At 51.1% G+C, this 22665-nt stretch overlaps 1 protein-coding gene across 4 annotated transcripts in view; it reads right to left on the bottom strand.

The window, feature by feature from the left end:
- The window catches only part of RHBDF2 (rhomboid 5 homolog 2), an 85773-nt gene that overhangs the window by 24643 nt on the left and 38465 nt on the right, over positions 1-22665 (bottom strand). For 3 of the 4 annotated variants that reach the window (XM_048818188.2, XM_048818187.2, XM_075119309.1), the window contains exons 2-3: positions 2893-3048; positions 2045-2172 (exon numbers count right to left, since the gene is read on the bottom strand). In XM_048818188.2, coding sequence (XP_048674145.2) covers positions 2045-2172; positions 2893-3024 — 260 coding nt within the window. In that variant the 5' untranslated portion in view covers positions 3025-3048. The remainder of the gene's footprint in view (positions 1-2044; positions 2173-2892; positions 3049-22665) is intronic. The other variant, XM_048818190.2, reaches the window with a different exon arrangement.

A 22665-nucleotide genomic window follows, 5' to 3' on the forward strand; every position in this document is an offset into this window, starting at 1 on the left:
CCACCAGTTAGGAAAGAATGCCCCTGCCTGCAGCTTTTGGGAAAGTCCCGTGTTCTTAAAGAGGTGAGCATCATGCACCTTCTCTGACCAACCTACATGGATATTGGTGAAGCATCCCTGGTGATTGATCAACGCTTGCATCATCATGGAAAAGTAGCCCTTTCTGTTGATGTACTCTGTAGCAAGGTGGGCTGGTGCCAAAATAGGGATACGAGTGCTGTCCATCACCTCACTGCAGCTCAGGAACCCCACTGCTGCAAATCCATCCACTAGCAGCTCCTGCATGTTGCCGAGAGTCTCAGTCCTGCGTAAGAGGATATGATTCATGGGGCTATACACTTGCATGAGAGTGGTCGCCACTGTGAATTTCCCAATGCCAAAATGCTTTCCCATTGCAAACTTACAGAGCGCAATCGTTACTTTTCCACCACACAGTGGAGACACAAATTAACCATGCGCTGTGTTTGGGTCAGAACCAAGCCCGAGGCTTCTTACTGTCAATGCAGCTCTTATTCTGGTGTCCCTGTGCTGGGGAGCTGGGGTGTGCTCTGCACACGGATCCAAGAAGGTGACCTGTCACATCCAACGGTTCCGCCGCCACCGCTTGTCATTCCAAACCTACATTACAATGTGATCCCAACGCTCAGTGCTCGTTTCGCGAACACGGCAAGCAACCCTGAATTGTTTCTCACTATGTCCATCAGCCAACTGTCCTCCGAGATAGCCTCATGTCCCTGGTTGTTGGGGTACTTCCTGAGGGTCTGAAAGTCAGACGAGTTGAACGTAGCGCATGCAGGATGTACACAAGAACAGTGCAGAACTCTGTGGGCTCCAGGGTTTCTGCCAGAGCCTGAAAAGCATGGAGTGGATTTGTGGGATTGTTTTAAACCAAGGCACAAAAATGATGGGAAACGGATGGGCTTATGGGACCCAGAGAGTTGCACGCTGGGTACTTGGCCCCTTGCTCCCAGAGATCTCTGGGTGAACCCTTACTAATGTTACACAAAACATTGCGACGGTGCCCCAAAAGGCATTGCGCTGGACGATGGTGCACAGCATGCTGGCATCACAATTTACACGCAGTGCAGGCGCAAGCAGCCGAGGACACGCCTGCCTCAGCGACATACGAACTGCAGCAGCCGCGTGCCACCGCAACTTGCGTTGATTGTGGTTTGCGGTGTAGACATAGCCTCAGGCAGGCGTACCCACGCTAGCTTTAATTGTGCGAGCACGCTGAAAACAGCGGCGAAGATGCAGTGGGTCAGACCCTGAACTTGGTTAGCAATGCAAGTATGTCCGGGGTGCTTTTATAGCCTGGCTGAAGCCTGCAACATCACATCTTCAGAGTTACTTTTAGCCATGCTAGCTAGATGACAGCTCGCACCAACGTGCCTCCCTGTGCTGCAACGCAATACACAATGGCAGGGTGGACATGGCATTAAGGGTCTAAGAACACGCAAGGTGCACGTGACGTTCAAAGCGTTCACACTACAGGAGAAAGGAGTTCTTTGATCCCAGCCACTTCACCCACAGACGCAGGCCATAATGTAGCTCAGTTGTCAGCCTCGGCTCTGGAGGGGCCCAGGCCCGCAGTAGCAGAGGATGCCAGGAATTCAAACCTCTTGGCAACAGCATCGGTACCTGCACCACACTGGAAACAGGCTTGTTAGCTTGGTGCTGAAACAGAAGCACAAGTGAATGCGCCTGTGATTAAATACTACAGAGAAACGCAGGTCAGTGAAAAGCATGAGTTCGAATTCTAAGGGAGGAGACTGGCATTGTTCCTGGAAAAGCGGACAGCTGGGCAAAACACAACAGATGAAAACCCAACACAAGACCTGGTTAACTTATTTCAACTTCCTGATTCTAAACACACGCAGCTTCGACCTCCACGCCTGGTCCCGCAGCACGTCTGCTGCAGCCAAGGCAGAGACCAGAAAAACAGGGAGCCAAATCTGTTCAGCTCCCCTCCCCACAGCCTAGCGCCAGGTGCTGCAGCGTCCGACACGTGGTGCTGTGACACCCAGTGCCACACGCTCCTTACTTGCGGATGCTCTGGGACAGGGAGGTCTGTCTGTGGAAGCCGGGACGTCTCTCCAACATGTTCTCATCCCTTTTCCCTCTGGGCTCCTGTAGGCTCACGCTCTTTTGATACACTGGGTTTTTCAGAGGCTGGAAGGGGAGCCAAGCCGTTAGGAGCAGAGCTGGGAAGGGGAACACATTTCTGTGTATGGCTGGGATCCCCCTGCAACCCACTGTTCAGGGAGGCAGCGGGAACAGAGCCGGTCAGCCAAGAGACTGACCTACTTCTCACCAGGGCTCAACCTCCTACCGATATGTTTGGGTTCTCGCAGGGCATGCCCTGTGTTTGACCTCAAATTAAATTAAGAGCTTGACAGAGGGGTCCCACATTCAGATGTTCTGCTGGCATGGGGAAGCAAGGAGTAGCTTCAAGAATTCCAATTGAAAAACTGAGCCCCCCCCACCCCCAGCACCCCATCTGCCTACCCTTTGGCGCATCCCAGGCCCCTTAGACAGCTCCTGCTTCCAGCCCTTGGCAGAAGGGAGGAAGAGCAATGCTGTGGGGAGGGAGCTCTGTAAAGCCATTTCATAATGGGCAGCTAATGGGGGGAACAACTAACCCCCTGGAGATCATTCTGAGCAGCCAGCTAGGCAGCAGCCTGGAAAATGGCAGCATTCAGGGCTCTAATCAAGCAGCAGAATGGGACAGGAGATGAGTGCTGGGCTGGGGAACAGGGCTCGACCCTGCTCCCAGAGGAGCAGCATTCCCTAGTCCCTTACCACTGTTACAACCTCCTCTGCCCCCAAACACACCCTCCAGGGTCCCTGGGAATTAACAGGCATTGGGACATTGGGGATCCCCCCTCTTACCACCTTTTGGCTGCTTTCCTCCTCTAGCTCCACTGGTGGAATGGTGATGGAGAGGTCAGGCGGCTTCCTGCTCTGCAGGCGGCTGCTGCTGGTGCTCGACCGGCTGCCCCCGTTCTTATCGCTGGACGACATCTCAAACAGGAGGAGTTACTCAGGCTAAACGGGGAGGAGGGAGGAAAAAAAAAAAGTGAGACCCTAGATTTCTTGGCCCTTACTGCTGATTGCACAGGGGAGGAGGTTGATCGGTTTCCTCTCTAGGGGGAAGGTGAGGTAATGGCCATTTCATGGATTTACTGCAGATAACCGCTAATGGGTCTGTGCACCGCGGAGACCCCCTGGAGGCACATCAGTTCTTTAAGTGCTTGTCGCAAGGAGAGACATGCAGAATCCTTTCCTTTAAGCACTTCCCAGAGGGCCAGTGGGAGCCCCCGCTCCTCAGCCATATGGTACTAGAGATCAACATTTCACACTTCTACAGGGACTTCCATGCAAGAGTCCTCAAGTGCTACCCAAAGATCACAACAGGTCTGACTCATGCACCACTATCCCCATGTAACAGATGGGGAAAAAGCAAGTGGACTTGCCCAGCACAGCAATTCAGCGGCAGAGATAAGAACAAAAAAACAAGATTCCCACCTCCTAGTCCCCTGCTCTAAGCTGTTCTTCATCGTAACCATGCGGCAAATTTCCCACCACTAGTCCTATCAAGCGCTTTGACTTGTGACGCTGCCCAGGAGGGTTGGACGTTGCAGCTTAACATAGCAAAGACAAAGGCTTTGAAGAGGTTCACCTCCAGCCCAAGGTGCTTGTGGAGTTAGAGACATGCCCGGCAATGTCGACCGATGGCTACGCCCAGCTTACAGTACATGCAGCTTGACCATAGCAGCAGGAAAGCCGTCGGAAGTCACACCCACTCAAAGCAGACTTCCAATTTTCAAAGAACTAACCTGGTGTGGGTCCATAACGATGACCCCCACCTTAGGCAGTTGCGCTGAGCTCAGTGGAAGGAGATGAAACCAAGAGCAGAAACATTTTCAGACCATGAAACCTATTTCCATTCTGGAATAGTCTCCCCAGAGAAGCAGTGGGACTCTCCAGCCATCGAAAGCAAGATTCCCACCAGAAAGTGTCCCGTAGAGAACGAGCCAGCGCACAAGTAGAGAAAGGGAGTGGGTCATCATAAGTCTTGGCCGTCTCTGGTTTGTAAGGTATTTAAAGGCCTGTGGACTAGTCAGTCAGGATAGGAGTGAGAGAGCGGTTATACCATGGTCCTATCTGGAGCAACCTAATGTGAAAAAACATGATGCATTATGGTCTCTCCTGCCCCAGTCTAGCTAAAATCACCCAGTCCAGCACTGGGTGCACGGTGTCGGGGGGGGGGGGGGGGGGCAGCAGCACAGTAGAAGTTCTTCCCAGCTCAACAGAAGCCTCAGCAAACTGGCTGGTCAAGGTCACTGTCACTCACCTGCCCTTCTCAAACTGTGTGTGTGGGGGTGGGGCAGAGAGAAGAGCGGTGGAAGAGAGGAAGGAAAGGTGCGCAGGAGAGAAAGCTCTACACCACCACAGGATTTAGCCAGACATCCCTTCAACTTCAATTTAGCATTTAATCCTGTTCCACGGCTGCTAAGTGTGTAGACACTCATGGAACGGGACTCTCTAACCCTACAGCAAAGGCAGCTAGGAGAGCGTCTTCAGGAAGTCCCAAGGAGGAGAGCCCAAGTGTGGGTGCTACACTGGAGTGGCGGCCGAGTAGACGGCATCATACTGAGCAGCCCATTTCCATTCGCTACGAACACTGGGGAGTTGTGCCATCCCTTTTGCTGGGGTTGGTGCCATCCCCTCCAGCTCTCTTCAGGTTTAGTCTAGGAGACAAGAGCGCATTTCCCTCTGAAGAGACTGTTCTCTAAAGGCAACATAGTGGAAGCACTTACAGTTCTGCAGTCAGCGTCCCTTGCTTTTGAAGCCCAGGATGGGGGTAGACTTTGGGGCAGCTAGTAACCAGCACAGGCTGTCCTAGGATGTAATGGTCCCTCCTGGCTGTAATCTATAAACCTTAGTGCACTCACGGAATAGCACTTCTCTGCCCCTCTCCCCATCTAGTGCAGTGCTGGGGGTGTCTATTTAGATTGGAAGCTGCTTCTTAGGGGCAGGGGCTCACATCTCCTCTTTGTGCCCTGGAGCAACAAGCACATAGGCAGCCATTTAGGCCACTCACCAACTAGCCAACACTCCCACTGCAGGGGGTGGGGAGAAGGGAAGCTTTAAGTGAGTAGCACCAGGAAGAGCAATGAGTGGGAAGCTTGGTAGCAAAATCTCTAGTATTAAAACGAACTTTGAGCAACACTACAGAACTGTAAATCAAACCCACGTAAGCGAAAGGGCCGAGGAGCAGGAGTGGTTACTACAGAAACCTCACACAAACCCTGACATGACTGAAATGAGCTAGTCGGTTTCCTCCATGCACCAAGTAGACATGGAGCCTTCATTAGGGATTGGCTCACTTTTGCTTCATTTGAATTTCTTCTGGGCAGAGACCAGGTGAGCAGAGGATGCCCTGGGTAGGACTCAGGAGCACCAGCAGAGACGCATTACAGTTTTACCATCCGTTGGAGTCATGTGGCATTTGATGATTTAATTAAAGCCCCAGCTCCTGGAGTCACAGGATTACTGTGAAGCTCTGCATTCAGAAAAAGTTTCTAGCCCTGCTGGTTTCAGAGAAAAACTTGAAAATGTGACCCAAGCATGAGCCCAAAGGCTAAAAATTCAAAAGACTAGAGAACTCAAATTTGTATTTTGTTCCTCCCTCCCCCACAAATCTCATGATTTTGCAAGGGGGCCTGATTCACTATTTTTGAACACATGGCATTAGCGACACTGGAGTCAATGCTACCAGCCCCTCATTTCTCTCTCCTCCTCGCCCCGCCCCCAAATATCCTAACTCTGTTCAGTAGCCTTGAAAGCAGATCATTTGAGACCAGACATTTTGCATTCACTGTTGGCCTCGCTCTGCCTTCTGCATGAGCCAGGTGTTTGCCAGTTTGCTGCTGCTGCATTGCCAGCTGGCTCATTGTTCAGGCTCATTGTTCTCGCTAGCAGAGAATGCCTGGTCCACTAGAACACTCCTTCCCTGCTCTGGCCTGGTCCCACTGCGGTTCTGCGTTTGACGTACGGGAGCACACTCAGCATCCAGCGGACGCTGCTTCATAACTCCCCTCTCTGACCCTGATATAACATGCCAGAAAAGTAATAGGCTGCAGCGACATCATCCCCGTTAGCCCATTTTTGGAGACCGGAGAAATGGAAGCCCGCTGTCCCAGCTGATTACGAGGGCAGTGAATTACCCCCCAGTCCCTCCAGGAGATTGTGCCTGCTCCGTCTGAGCTGTTGCACCAATCTGTGAGCAAGGGAGCTCTAGAACAGCTGTGCCCTTCTGAATTCTGTATTTGGATTCTATGCTTTAGAGCAAAATCTTCTCGTCTATGGGACGGATTCTCCACTGCTTCCAGTTCATGCTGGTGGAATACCACTTGATGGGGATACCCGTGCAAGTGTGATGGATGTAAGGGTTACCCTAGCACTCATTTAGCCCCAGGCCCCCTTGATGTAAACACGATAGACTCCTAATCCCAGCCTGGTGCAGACTTACCCAAGCATAGTTAATGATAGAAGCCAGGTCAGGGAGAGCAGTCACAAGTGCATGAAAGAGCTCCCAGCCTGGCTGGCTGTAAGCTGTCATAACAAGGGACTTTCCTCAGCCCTTCAGTCCAATCAAGGAAACGTGCCCTGGAGGGACTAGCGGTGAAAGCTGTGGGCAGTGGGTCAGCTGGATTTGCAGTACAGCTTTTAAGTGGTCTCCTCATCTGCTTATATAACTATTTGGGTCAGGCAAGCTAAGCCCAGCGCTATCTGAAGCGGGACTGGCAAGGGTTAAAATCCACTTCTTCTCTCTTTATAGCTAGAATGGTGCTAGGGGGACCACGTAGCAAATAGGGGGGTTCTAAGCCTGCTCTGTTCACGTCTGGCAGCATCATGGGTCATGTCAGCAGGGTGGAGTTTAGCTTGTATGTTTAAAAACAAGGCTCTAGCAGAGAGATTTGGGAGCCGGGGGTGGGGGTGCGTGGGAGAGAAATGAAGAGAAAATAGTGTTGAAGCTGGAAGGTGAGACAAGAGACCAAATTAAAAGCCAACAGATCGACTGTGTGTTACCTCCATCCTGACCTCTTGCAAACCCAAACACTCAGATCTACAAATGCAGGGACGCTCAGCTGGTTGGGTGCCTTTGAATACATTAGCCTAGTTACTGTAGGAGTCTTAAAAATTAAGACCCTCTGATCAAAGTCTTCAGCACGTTGGTTTGCACAAATGAGGATTTGAAGGAGAATGGGCAGCATGGTCAAATGGAAAAGGCACTGTCTGGGGTACCATAGCAGGGTTCTGTTACCATCTCTGCCAAGGACCTGGCCTTGGGAAAGTCACTTCCCCAGCGTGCCTCTGTTTCCCCCCTCTCTGAAATAGGGATGATTTTTACCCTCTTTTGTGAAGGCGCTTTAAGACTAACGACCAACCAGTACAGGACCACTAGAAATGGCTTCCACTAGTTAGGGCTTGTCTTCACATGCCGCACTACACTGGCACAGGAGAAGCTCTCCCATCGACAGAGTGCTGTCTACATGGGGGGTTAGGTCAGCGGTGGAACTACATTGCTATGGGGTGACAGTTATATGGATATAGTTGTAGATCTGGCCTTAGCAGAACTGGGCATGGTTTAGTTTTGAGAAGACTGAGCGGGGACGGGATACGTTTTCAGATGGGCTAAGGGCTGTTATAAAGAGAATGGGGATCGATTGTTCTCCATGTCCATTGAAGGTAGGATAAGTAGTAATGGGCTTAATCTGCAGCAAGGGAGACTTAGATATTAGGAAAAACTTTCTAAACCTAGCTCTAAGGGAAGTTAAGCTCTCAAATGGGCTTCCAAAGGAGATTGTGGAATCCCCCTCATTGAAGGTTTTTAGGAACAGGTTGGACAAACCCCCATCAGGGATGCTCTAGGTTTGCTTGGTCCTGCCTCCACGCAGGTCCCTTCAGGTCCCTTCCAGGCCCACATTTCTGTGAAACGCCTTACCCTTCAGACAGCCTGCCTCCCACCTCAACGCCTTTCTTTGCGCCACTATGACATGCAGACTAAAACCACCAAGACCGAAGATCTCGCCCCCACATTTCAGCTCCAAAAGGAATGACTCATGAAGTTAAGGGGATGACTACACAGAACTGCAGATATGTCAAATGCAGCAGGCGTCGAGCAGCTAAAGGAAACAAACCGGAGGGGAGAACTGCACAACAGCCGAGGAAGAGGGGGAGCTGTGAGGAAACAGCACTCCTTGCAGCTAGGTAGAGCAAGAGGCTCTGAACTCCCCACACCTGGCTTACTTTAGCACACGAGGGCATCAGAGCAGCTTTGCGTGCCTGTATCCAAGCACCACCAATCTCTTATAAAAGGGGTGTTTTACAGCAGAGGCACAAAGCTATCAAAGCTTAAGAGCTGGGCTTTTTAAGCTGTGCTGCCTGAACCAGTAAACAAGACACATAAGCAAAACCAACCCCCCTCGGTGGGCTGGTTTCTAAATACTGGGATACTTGCCCTCCTGCTCCTTGGTGCGGTACTGGAGTCTGTCAGGAAAAGGAATCTGAGGTCAAGGATCCCTCCTCGCTCCACACCAGACATGATGGGAGTTCGAGTCCAGGAGAGATAAGAGTGGTCGTGGATTTACCAGGGATGGGGAGAGCAACTGGACCTCAGCATGGAGTTTGGCGTGGGGGAGAGAACCATCACTTCCTAGTATTCACTGCAAGCTGACTCGCAGCACAGCTCGACCTTAGTATGTTGAAGAGCCCTTTGGCTCCATTCACCCCCAAGGACACTCACTGCTTTGCCTGCATGTTCAGCGCCTTGCAGGATCTAGCCCTCAGTGTCAAGTAATGTGGGCACCTCCCTTTCTTCAGCCCAGCTATTGACACCTCACCATCCTCCATCCTTCCTGCAATGGGGGCAGATGCAATACTTGCTTCATGTTTTGCATATTCCACCTGGCAGGGCAGCCGCTAACATTCTTTCCACTGGCAGGTTACAATGTACAATTTTTTGCACATCAGCTCAATTAGCAATGCATGCCGTTCCCCTCCAGGGATGCAAATCTAACCCAAACTCTCATTAGCTCTCTCCCACGCCACAAGCCGCACAGGTCAAGCTTCCTTTAGAAACAGGCTGGAAGTCCTGGATCTTCACAAATTTATCCGCCCCACCCCCCATCCTCTGCCATGTTGGGTGCAAATGTTATGACAGTGGGGGGTGGAGTCTATTGCAGCCCAGACAATCCCAGGAGTTCAAACATAACGAGTCACGTCCCCCATCCAAAAACCAGCATAAACAATAGCCCCAAAATGATTGGCTTCAAAACGGTGAGATGTTTTTGTCAATATTCTGACTTTTGAGCCTTTAGGGGTCATGCTTTCAAGCTTCTCTGCAACCACAAGGGCTAAAACCAGTGATTTTCCAGGAAGGTTTGGAGCTATGAACTAGCAGTGACAGATTTGGAGCTACTCTATAGTAATGCATGAATATTGTATGTTCACTGGGATACTGAGAGGTTTTCTGTATGACTATACCAGGCTAACAACTGGAGACGGGGGAGAACAACAGGAAGGGAAAGAAGGGCTCAAGAGTGGGTGGATGAGGTTCTGTGGCTTGCAAAGTGCTGGAGGTCAGACTAGATCATCATGATAGTCCCTTCTGACCTTGAAGTCTATGAGTCTTTAAGACAAATGACCACGCTGCAATCATGAGAGTTGTTAAGGGAAAATGCCAGGATTCCCAGGTTCGGAGATTTTTGCCTCTTCTCCAGATAACCTACAAACCTGGTTTGAACCAGGACAGGAAGAGGTCCAGAGCAAAGGAGATCGAAAGAACTCTGGCAGGTAGGAACAGGAACTCTCTTGAGAGGGGAGAGTCGACTGTCCAGGGGAACCAGACAGCACACGGACATGCTGAAGGTGTCTAAAGATGCTAGTCCTGCCCAGGTCACCATCGCAGGATGCTGGGGCATTAGGTAAGACAGACAGACATGCACACAAGACTGTTTTAAACCCCCCCCCAACACACACACAAATGCGTTGTTCCTACTGTTTAAACAATGCAACTGTTTAAGCTCTTTGATCACTGTGTACACGGTTGGTCAGACTCTCAAAGGGAAGAACAGCAGGAGCTAAACCCAGCCAAATCAGCTGGCTAAGAACAGCTGATACACAGCTGGGTACTGTAGCCCCAGGCCTGGTGTAAGAGTGGAAGAAGTGCAGAATCCCACCCCAAGAGAGGTAAAGGCACCAAGGCCTGACACCTCATTTCACATAAAATGCAGTTCCAAGCTAGATCTTCTAATCAGAGTGGGAAATATTTTGCAAAACAAATTATTTTCATCCGTTGCCTACTGTTCAGCAACGGCATCAGGATGGACACCAGAAGCACGAGAGAAGGAGAAACCCTGAAGCTCTGCGCTTCCAGCGTGCCACCCTAACACGTGCATCAGGCCATGCAAAACCAAAAAGCTTTGCAGGTATTTCATGCGGGGAGCAGAGAGGCTTAACAGGGGGGACTAATACTTCAAGCTAACACTTTCCACAAGCGGAAACATCTCTATTGCGTTTAGAAAACTAAGAGCTGAGCGAAGAGAATAGCACGGTTTTAGTAGAGAAAAGTAATTGCATGGATCCTATTAGGAAATTATGCAGCACCTGGAAGGGATGCAAACCTTCACCGCTCGAGTCTCACGTGCACACGCTCGAGTCTCACGTGCACACCTGAGCTCAGGCCTCGAAGAGGAGGAGGTAATGCTCTGCCCAATTAGCGTAGCTTCCACTAACAAAGCTACTCAGTAACTCACCCCATCCTCCAGCCAGCCAGCCGGGAACGGAAGAGCCCCGGGCAGGGCTGCTCTTAGAGGTGCCGAGTTGTCCTGTTTGCTACCATGCTTTCACAAGTCACTGTGCCTCAGTTTCCCCAATTGTAAAACAGGGATAAATATCCACCTGATAGAGCTGTGATGCTGCTGAATTTATTAGTGCCTATAAGGTGCCTGGAGATGCGCAGTAGTGCTAAAGCAGCACTCATCCATATCACGAAAATGGACGCGCATGGGATTTTTGACTCCTGATGAGAGAGACTAACCTAGGGAGGACGCTGCAGAATCTGCTTTGAACCAGCCCAATCAACGGCTAGCCTGGTTCTTGTTGGGGCACATGCAATGGATCTAGAGTTACTCAGCTCTAGTCCGCATTACTCTGTTCCTGGTGCAACACCTGCATGCCCACCTTCCCCCGCTGAGCCTGCCTGCTTGGGATGTTACTCTACCCACATTTCTCTAGCCCCTACCCCCTCTGCTAGCTAGCCCTCTGCGAGCACCTCAGTTTGCTTCCTAGACAACAGAGTAGCTGCTTGGTGCCCGGATCCCAACAGGGGTGTTCATTCTGTTACTCATTGGCAGCCCATTCAGTCTGAAATGGGAGGAGCCCCTCCTGCACCCGCAGAAATGTCTACATTGCTTAAAGCATCAACAGGCTCCAGCGGAACCCTGCTCTGCACTCACAGTATAAGCAGCGCTAGGCCAGGAGCCCCCAGACAGCACCCACTCACCAGCAATCCAGCAGCTGGCATTCAGAGTTAGTGCTGCTCTGATGCCCTGACACACTAAGACGTTGATCTCGTTAGGGCCTCTACTTCGTGCTCTGTCCTGAGTGACTGAGGTCGTGGAAGAGTCCAAAACACTTCCTGCAAGCGCAGGGATGCAACCCAGTACGCTGGCCAAATTCCAAAGAACGTGCTACCCTCCTGCACTCTCTGTCATTAATGGCATTCTTCACTTCCTGTCCTGAACTGCCACACAGGAACTGTGCACTGGGAATGACTGATGTAGGGAGTGGGGAACATGCAGAGCGCTCTGTTATTGAATACCTGCTACATTTCACCACTGAAGTAACAGCTCTCCCCTAGCTCAGAGGGGTCGTAAGAGGCATTTAATTGGGAAGGGCTTGAAGAGCGCTACATTAGAGGCACTTTAGACATGCTAGGTATTGTTGAAGCAGTTTGGGTTTCGCAGCGCTCAGCACGCTGCATGAGGAAAGCCAGCCTGCAAGCAGCAAAGCCTAGGGCAGCGAGAGTCCAGGCAGTGAGCTGGAGAGAATTTCACAACAGCAGGGTCAGATTCTGAGGAAGGTGACAATGCAGCATAAAGAGGAAGCAGGAAGGCAGCTGGCCAGGCAAGCATAAGGCACCGACTGATCACACAAACGCTGAGAGGGAAGGACTGTGCAGTGTCAAAGGCTGCACTGCTATGGAACGGTACGATGTAAGCGACCAAGAGAAAGAGCGACCGCCAGTCAGGAAGCACCTGGTTTTATTGTCTCTTAGCACTAAGGACAGAGGCACCCAAGATGCACCAGGCACCCACCCTCTGCGTCCCGAGGGAAATCAACCAACCCCCTTGTTTCCGAGAGGCTTTTTTGAATAGCAGCCAACCTCAGTTTTGGCCACGCTGCTGTCTCTAAAAGCAAAGGGAGAAACTTGGATAAATCCAGGGGGAGGGTGCCTACGAGTCGTTGGAACCAGAGAGACGCAGCTGCCTAACTCAGACATGCCCAGCAGCCTCTGGCCCAACAGACCCAGCAACAGGGCACCATGCCAGCACAGGGACACACCTACATGAACCAGTTGTTCCTTAGTGCTTGGGGGCTCGGGTAGTGCCATCACCCCCAGGGCTCTGGGCCACAAGCACCTCCACCTGAAGCTGAGTAGTTCTAGGGTGGGTTGAGAGCCACACATGTACCACGTAGATCTGCTAATTCATCCGAGTAGTACCTTATGAAGAGGAGGGCCTTTGGCAAACACTGCATTGGGTTCCTGGGGAAGAGGGAGTGCCCGAGACCCCAGTGCAGCATGGGAAAGCTGTAGAGGTCCCCACACGTCTGGCAACGACCGGGCAGCCTCAAAGTCTGCAATCCTGTCTGCAGCAATGATGCTCCTGGCTGCTTCCTGATGAGGCCCCCCAGCTGTTCAGACAGTCTTGGAGCCCTCGCTCTGAGCCATGCTCTAGACCTGCAGCTCCACAATGGATCTACCACCTTCGAAATGGCATCTTGGCTCTCACGCTAGCCTGAGCCTCATGCGGAGTCTTTTCCTCAGCCCTGCAGCAGGACATGCACTACACAAGCCTTCCCAGGAGATGCTACTTGTATTTCTAACACACTCATCGCTGTAGCAGCTGGATGCCAGCAACATCACCCCTACCCGTGTGCACTTCTATACACAGAGAACCCTACTTATCCTGGAGTCAGACCAAAATCTCTCTGGACTTGTCTACGCAGCATTGGGTTTTACACCCAGGAGTTAACAATAGCTATTTAACTCAAGGCCGTTAACATGCTTGTAAAGACCAGTCTGGAGACTCCCCTAACGTTTGTTCCAGGGCACGAACATTTGGGAGCTCCCCCAAGCCCTGGGGCTTGTAGAGCATCCAGACTACAAGCATGTTCCCCGCTGATCTGGAGGAAGTTATAAATTAACTCAAGGTAAGAAGTCACCAAAGGATAGATGCCCTCTGAAAATAGAGCCTCAGCTCTTCGCCCTTCTCTCCCCCGACACCTTTCACCCTGGAGATGTTCGTCTAAGTGGAATCCCTTTAGCAATTGGCCTGAAGCCATTTCTCCTACAAAAACTTTCTACAGTAAACCCTAGAAAGCCAGGTATCAGAACTGCATGCTGGAACATAGCACTCTTCACACCCCATCCCATTTGTAACGGGTACGCGGAGAATTATACGAATCCTGCTTAAACAGGATCCGGCCATTTCTCCCTGGAGTATCTATTCCTTTGCCTTTCTATGGTGTTTTTCACCCACGGCTCTTTCACGCCTTCTGAAAGAAAGAACTCACTGCCCCCTTGTGATGCGGGTGTTATTTTTACAGCTGTGGAAAGACAGGCACAGGAAAGGTTAAGAGTCTTCCTAAAGACCATAGTAACTCAGTGGATTTCTGCTCCCAGCTCTGCCGAGTCCCTGACTCCAAATCCTGAGTTGGAGCTACAGGCCTATTCTCCCAAGACATAACACATTCCAAAGAAAGAAAAGGAGTACTTGTGGCACCTTAGAGACTAACCAATTTATTTGAGCATGAGCTTTCGTGAGCTACAGCTCACTTCATCAGATGTTTACTCTGGAAACTGCAGCAGACTTTTCTGCTGCAGTTTCCATGGTAAACATCTGATGAAGTGAGCTGTAGCTCACGAAAGCTCATGCTCAAATAAATTGGTTAGTCTCTAAGGTGCCACAAGTACTCCTTTTCTTTTTGCGAATACAGACTAACACGGCTGTTCCTCTGATTCCAAAGAAAGCAGGCCATAAGATGGTGAATAGTGCTGGTAATTTACCATCATCATCTAGATCAGGGGTTTTCAACCTTTTTCTTTCTGAGGCTCCCCCAATAGGCTATAAAAACTCCAAGCCCCACCTGTGCCACAAGAACTGTTTTCTGCATATAAAAACCAGGGTCAGCGTTAGGGGGTAACAAGCAGGGAAACTGCTTGGGCCCCATGCCACAGGGCCCCCTGTGAAGCTAAGTTGCTCAGGCTTCTGCTTCAGCCCTGGGTGGTGGGGCTCCGGGCTTCAACCCTGTGCAGCAGGGCTTAGGCTTTCTGCCCTGGGCCACAGCGAGTCTAACAGCGGTCCTGCTTGGCAGACCCCCTAAAACGTGCTCACGGCCCCGGACACCTGGTTGAAAACCACTGAGCTAAATCATTCAACCATGTGACTTGTCTCAAGACACCTAGTTAGAATAAATTTGACCACCAGAGGACAGCAGCATCCCTTTGTGTCCTCAGTGCGTAAGCCTTGGCTCAGACACCAGATGTGCTGCAGACAGCTCTCTCAGGGAGAGGAGGAGCGCATGCACAAGCAGGACTAAGTTATGCCCTATAGACTGATCAATACAACCGGAGCCCTGCCTACCACCACTGGCCTGGGGGAAATCTGCAGTTCTCACCAGCAGGGATAGGGTGACCAGCCAGCAAGTGTAAAAAATTGGGATGGGGGGGTAATAGCTGCCTATATAAGAAAAAGCCCCCCAAAATCAGGGCTGTCCCTATAAAATCGGGACATCTGGTCACCCTAAGCAGGGAGCAGAGCAAGGATGGACAAGTGCATGCAAAGAAAGAGGGTCATTTGGTGAATACATTTAAAGGCTTAGTAGAGAGGAAGGATGATGCAGCGGTTAGGGTACTAGCCAAGGACAGACGATGTGGGTTCAATTCCTGCCTCTTCCACAGACTTCCCAGGTGACTTTGGGTGAGTTGTTTGGTCTTTAAGTCTCATGTGCAAAATGGCAGCATTTCCCTCCAGCACAGGAGTGGTGTGAGGATCACAATCATTAACATAGCTAGGTGCTCATTGGTAATAGAAGCCACACACACCACACCAGAGATGCGGCACAGACCTCTGAACGAGATAGCTGACTTACTTCCCCAGGGCAGCCAGCACTGTACGCCGCTCTGAACGGAAGGCTCGGCAATGAACAATTACAACTCACTGAAAGTACCACAGGAGGTTTGCACCTCAGCTGGTAAATGAAAGGCCGCATGGGGGTTTGAGGATGTCCTTTGTGCCACAGTGCCCAGCCAGCCAGCATTAGGCTGTACCATGGCTACGTTTGTGTGGGTCACCAAGCCCTACTTCGGGACAATAGATTTCGGGTTAGGTTCACACACGCTGGCTGCAGTGAAATATTTTAGGCCAGAATCAGCACCAGGAACAATGGGAGCAGCTGGACGCTGAGCAGTTGGGAAAGTGGCCCTTCGTCTATTTAGCCAAATGCACGCAGTTCCCATCTCACAGCAGACGAGACCATAAATACCAGGAGAAGAAAGTGCCACCTCCAGTTTAAGGATTTTAATAAATAAGCCTGAGCGCCCTAGCAGCCGATTTCTCAGACCCCCGGTTTGAAACCCGTTACATTCTCCTCGTTTACCTCATCAACAGCGCTTTGCAGACCTGGCTGAAGGAAAGGAAGCAGAGGCAGATGAAACTCCTAAACGCTGCAGTGACGTACACAGTCCAATCTCAGGAAATGCCAATTGCTCCATAGATGATTGATGAGCAAGTTTCCATTCTAAAATTAAATCATCTCATCTTGACTCTGATGGGGGCAGCTACCACAAATCCGTTAACTGGGGATCTGGCAGGCCACGAACGATGCAGTCACCTACGTAAATTCAATTAGTCCAGTCCAAGATTTCGCTTGAGGCGCCATCTGGAGTTCAGTTGATCAGGTAAACAGCCTGGACAGGAAATGGAGCATCCTGACGCATAACCAAAGGCAAATCAAGCTCCCTACACTTACTGGAGGATACCTTGCTGCTGCTGCTTTCTTCCCATGCAAAGAGACCTATGCTGGATACTGGCTGAGCCATAAGGAAAACCCCTCAATGTCACCATGTAACAGTTAAACATGCCCTGTAAGGTCTGAGGGCAGTTGGGACACTATTTTCTGCTTATGCCTAATGATTGAATGGTTAAAATGTTCCGATTTCAGCCTAAAATGCTGAGGTTTTATGCTGCAGAGCACTGGAAGGAGTGAAGGGGCTCTGCACCGGATGGCAACGCCCAGCAGCATTGTGCTAAGCAGGCAGAATGCCCCAGGGCACCACACACCCTTGAAGAGGGTGAACCAAGGGCTGGGGAGTTTAGAGGGGACCCACAGCTCTGCCTTCTTTGGGGTTTCTAGTGCTCCTGTGGGAGCTAGACACTTCTGACCCTTTGTACAAAGGCCCTTCCCCGTTCTCTGCAGGCGCATCCAGAATCCCCAGCTACGTACACTTTCTTTCATTGGAGTGCCTGGGAAAGGCAAACCACCCTCTACCCAGAGAAGCTCGCCTCCAGAAAGTCAGTATCCACTAAAGCTGTTTATCCATTTCCATAGGCTCCTGCTCTTTTAAGGTCACTTCCCAGCAGGAGGGCTGGCCCTGGCCTAAAGAAACGGAGTGAGCCCTGGAACTGCCGTCCTGGTGCCAGGTGAGCTTGGAGACAGTCAGGCTGGGCCAGAACAGCACAGTTCTTGTGTAAGGGAAAGCACGGTCGATGGCCCATCAGCATCATGCAATGGGAAGGGACCTCACAGACCTTCTGCAGAAGGCAAGAGCAGAGTAGTAACCACCAGCACCAGCTCCCAACACTACCCAGGGAAGTCTCCCCGGTGACTCAGATACATCATGGAGCAGACACCACTGTTTGGTCTGATCTCCCGGCTCTGTTACAACACGTTGGCAGGAACTCCACTTCCCACGCTGGCGTCCTTCCCTTATAAGAGAGCCAGGATCCCGCATGGAGCGTCTCGTTGGCGTGGGCTTGTGCTCTGCTTCCCTCCTACTCTTCTGTCCGTCGCCTAAGGGCGGCTCCAGACCACGGTGTGACCCCCCTCTCACTTTGTCTGGGAGACACAGTGATTCAGCGATGAAAAAACTGGGGCAATGCTGCAGGAAACTGACTTGATCTTCCTCGAAAGATCCTGCTGTGCTTCAGCATCAGTCCTGCCACGCGCAGCATCTGGCCAATGGCTTCCCCAGATGTCCGGGCCCCAAGAGGCTCCCAGTAGCAGAGCAGTGGGTCAGAGCAGTGCCGTAACAATCGGCACAAAAGCAGCTACGTAGCACTAGGATGGAGACAAGAGCCACACGACTTGGGGGGAAAAAATCAACTTCACTTCTGGAATCAGGAGTGCGAGCAGCATGAGACACGCCTATGATTACTTTATCCGGCATTGGCATTGACAGAGCACTAACGTGTTGAGTGCTTAGAACACATCCCCCAGGGCTGTTCAAGGAAGAGGGAAGGTGGTCTTGTGGTTAAAGTGGTGATCTGGGGCTTAGGTGATCCTCATTCAGTTCCGAGCACTGACAGTCCGGGGAGACCTTAGGCAAAACACTTAACCTCTCCGAGCTTTGGCTCCCCCTGGGCACACATCCGATCTTCCACCCCCTCCTCTCCATTGAGATGCTCAGCTCTTTGGACGCAGGGCCTGTCTCTTAGCAGGGGTTCATGCTGTGTCTAGCACAAAGGGGCCCTGACTTCAGCTGGGGCCTCGAGGGGTTACTTTAAAGGACAACACCAACTAAGCAGTCAAGCAAAAAGAACTGCTTAGATGTATGCTCTATGAACAGTGACTGAACCCCACCTGCCAGTAAGGCCAGCATTACCCTAGGGGAACACTGTTTTTCCCACAGCTACTAGCCCTCTCTTTTCACAACACGCACAGCGTGTTCTGCACTTGTTTTCTCAGGGATTGCCTCACAATAGCACTGAACTGACTTTTCCGGTTCCACGGCACCTGCTGGATTTGCATGTCCTGGTGACGGCAGGATGTGTTCTCCAACGGTTGCTGTTCTGCAACACTTCTCCCAAGTAGCACATGCCATGGAGATTTACCCACTTGGACAGCCTGGTCCTGCCCTGAGTGGCTCAGATACCAGAGAGGAAGTTGTGTGGTTTATAGGGGACAGCAAAAGGAGGGGGACTGGGAGGATTTGGGTTCTAATCTAGGCACTGGACTTCCTTACATCTCAACCAATCTGGCTAGAATGGTGTGAGCTACGTCTCATCCAAGAGCACTGGTGCTGCCCAGCCAGAGCCTGAAAACTGGCACAAAGCTATGGCCGCTACGTACAAGTTCCCGGCAGTCAGGCTGCGAGCCGTGGCCATTTGCTGTGTGACCGCGGCCAGGCCAGGGCGCAGATCCCCCTGCTACTGCAACAAGTGCTAGGGCCTGTACATCACGGCAGCACGACTGGGGAAACTGACCTTCTGATTAGCAGTATAGGGCCTATGACACAGTGGAGTACCGTTGATGTTATGCGGAAGGGTATGTATGTACATTGCATGACTGTGGGGTGGGAGGGTGGAGAGCGTATGTTACGCCAAGAAAATATTGTAATAAACTGTGTGGATTTCTCCCAGCCCTTTGAAGGCAGAGTCAAGTTAGATCAGGATTCTCATTTGCAGAGTATGGGCAGGAAAAGTCTATGGCCTCACAAACTGGGATTCCAAACCTACACTGAGTGCCCGTCCCGTTATCAGAAATACAAAGCCCTGTTCTCCCTCGCTTCCTGCATGTACTGGTTCTCGTTTGGCACTGCAGTCAGACTTTACTCCCTTTAGATACTTTTTGCTTTAACTTTTACATTAATGTGGCAAAGTCTCTTTAATTGACTTCTGCCAGACACAACAATCCTCCCTTACGTCCAAAACTCCCCACTGCAGAGATGCCAGAGAGCAGAGTTGGGAAACGTGTAGCCATGCAACCAGCTTACTCCTTATTTAATAACTGCTTGCTTGGAAGGATTCCAGGGCAGCATATTTTAAGCCCTGGGTGGAAAGTTTCTCTCCGCTAGTGACCTAGAGAGAGGTACTTTATTTTCCCCAAACAGGGCAGACAGCAAACAAGTCAGAGGATGCCAGCTGCAGCTAGTCATGATCCCTGGTGCCTGGGAGTGAATGAACACTCAGCAACTTCAAAGTAAAACAAGAGGCAAAGCAAAAACCCAAGCTGCATCTTAGAGTAGAGACATCAGGGCACTTTTAGCAACAGGACTGACTGAGATTTCACAGGGCAGCAGAATGAGATGTGGGGAATTTTGAGCTTGCCAAAAATCCCCCTCCTACTGAACAAGACACACGCACAAGGCTTTGCACTTTAATGGCACCTTCCCATCTGAGGATTTCAAAGGGCCTAACACTGTTAATGCATTGGAGATTCAATGCCCTTCTCTTATTTCCCCATCCAATGCCAGGTGTCCAACAGGGCCCCAGTAACGGACGTTTCCACACCTGTAATTCACTAACCCAGATGTTACAGCAACGGAGATGTTACCACCACACAACTGGGGATCAAGAGTCAAACCTTGGAGCTCAGATGGAAGGGTGAAAGAGCAGGACCTCAGAAACGGATTAAAAAGCAGGGTCACACTGTGGTGCCCGCTGAAGTTAAGCCCGAATTGCCTGTTTTGCACCCTCAAGTGCTCAGTTTATGTTGGTGGTGAATCCTGTTTTCACTTGACCGCCCCCTGCATGGATAGCAACAGGTATTCAGAGCTACTGGGACCAGCTCTTGAAGCAAGCAGCTATACGCAAAAAAGCACAGGCCAAAGAGCCTGCCGGGGAAGCCATGCCCAGCTCCACAGGGGCAGGACTGCAGCAGTCACATTGGAAACCATCCACCCAGAATCCAAGTTTGCAAGGACTTTGCACCGGCTTAGCTCACCTGAAGGGCTCCTGCACCTTCGGTCACACAGCACCCTGGGCAAAGAACATTTCAGATTTGCAGTCTCAAAAGGCCTAACTAATCTCATTCTGAATTTGAGAGAGGGAGAGACAGTTTCTGCAGGGCTGTTGTGGGAACATCCATAAATACACAGTTAAGGTCTAAAATATTTTAATGACCATTCCCCCAAAGCTTCCCAAGTAGCCACTACAGTGCCAAGTGACATTCATGCACCAACGGCAGCAGCTAAGATTAAGTTGTCTACACACCAGCGAAGAGGCCACACCAGGGACTTCACCTAGGAAATGCTGAGAAGTTATTTTAAAATCACTACAGACTTTCTACCACACTGCTAAGCAATCTAAAGAGTTTGCACCTCTCCACCATGTCCAGCAGGTCTGCTGGGGGCACAGCAAGACTGTGTGTGTGTGTGTGTATATATTTGTTTGCAGCTTACTTCTGTGGCAATGCATTGTGTTATCCTCCTACCACTAAACCACTGGGGCTCTTAAAACGCCAGGGCCTGGCACGCTGTCACAGCTTCTGCCCCTTTGGTCACCTCCGGCTGAGTGGGGCAAGGGCTGTTCACAAGGCATGCAAACACCCAGATTCCGACTGGCATTGGAACGCGCCAACGGGTTTCATGCATCTCTCCCTTCCCCCACACCAACTCACAAACAGGACAAATTATAAGGACGGTAATTTATAAGCGGAGATGGAACATTGGAAAACTGAGCCCCCACCCCCACCCCCGTCCTCTCTCCTCCCTTCCCCTCCATGGTTTAGGCAGTTCTTTCCAGGCTGGCTCGTTAGCCAGAACTTCCCGAGATCGAGCTCTGTAGAGACAAGTAAAAGGAGTTCAATGCTGGGGACAGGCCCCTGGAGCCTGCAGTCCTATTCATCAGCACACTAGGTACAGCCCCACAGCGGCAGTGAGCAGTTCAGTGCCCATCCCCATTCCCTCCTCTGCCTCTCTGCAGCAACTGCCAGTGACAGTGGCAATTCAATGCCAATTCCTGCCCGCTAGGATCTAGCCTGGGGTTCTCAAACTGAGGATCGGGACCCCTCAGGGGGTCACGAGGTTGTTACATGGGGGGTCATGAGCTGTCAGCCTCCAACCCAAACCCCACTTTGCCTCCAGTATTTATAAGGGTGTTAAATATATTTTTAAAAAAGTGTTTTTAATTGGGGGGGGGGGTGTTTCACACTGAGAGGCTTGCTATGTGAAAGGGGTCACCAATACAAAAAAGTTTGAGAACCACTGATCTAGCCTGAGACCAGCCCAATGTATCTTGGCTACCGCACGCAGCCATCCAGAGTTAGCCATTTCAGGCACTGGCCCAGCTGGATTTGACCTGGCAAAAGGCTCTTTAGCCATTTCCCCCGAAGCAGCCAGTCCCCACAGCTCTAACATACCTAGTCTTAGAGCCTTGCAAAGCTGCACCTACCTGCTTTTATCTGTGGACCATGGCTGCGGATCAGATGTGGATACAAAGTTTGCATCCATGCAGGGCTCTACCGATTCAATACCAAAAGAAACCAAGATCTTGAATAGTGATTAAAACAAAGGGAAAACTGCCCTCTTAACCGAGTGGCAGCAGGCTTGGGAACAGAAGCAAGCATGGGCCATATTCAGTGCTGGTACAGATCTACCAAAGCCAGCAGAGTTACTCCGAGAACGGCCTCGGCACCCCTCTTTAAAAGCAAGAGAAGGCGCATGCCCCAGGCACACGCAAGGGAAGTAAGTATGGTTAGTTACACTTACCCTCCCTAGGGATGCAGTAAAAGCACTGCAACAGAAGTGTCACGCACATGTGCTAGCAGCCTGCCAACGCTGCATCTGTCTGCAGAGCTAGCTCAGCCAGAGGGCAAGTAGGCACCAGGAGAGGTAGGGGAAAACCAACACGTGGGGCGACTGATATTTTCTCTCAGCCCACAGCAGAAGTGCTGAGCAAGCCTCCATGGTGTGGAAAGAAGCCAGGGAGGGAGAGTGACTGACTGGGGGATCCCAGGCTCTAGCCAGACTGGTTTCAGGTGTCAGAGGCACGCTCTGCTCACCCACATTGTGGAGCTGCCAGCGTTATGCAGTGCAGCGATTGAAGGGTATAAAAATCTCACCAGTGAGGGAAGTGCTCTTTGATCAGCTTGACTATGGCCAAAGGGGTGGCGGAGCTGGCGGAAGAGTCCACCCCCAGCGATACACTCCCACTGGGAAGCATCCCCTTACTGGTGCCTCCCTGTGTGCGATTGGTACTTGAATCTTCCCTACTCTGACCTGGGCCAGCTTAGGGGCAGGTGATGAGGGCAGTCACCTGTGCCTCAGCTCTTGGGGGCCCCAAATCAGGTGTGGGGGTTTTTTTGGCTTGGCCATTTGGGGAGGAGGGTCTGAAAAGGTTTTCTGCCCTGGACAACAAAACTCCCAGGGCT

This window comes from Caretta caretta, chromosome 14, assembly GCF_965140235.1.
Source record: "Caretta caretta isolate rCarCar2 chromosome 14, rCarCar1.hap1, whole genome shotgun sequence".
Taxonomy (NCBI): Eukaryota; Metazoa; Chordata; order Testudines; family Cheloniidae; genus Caretta; species Caretta caretta.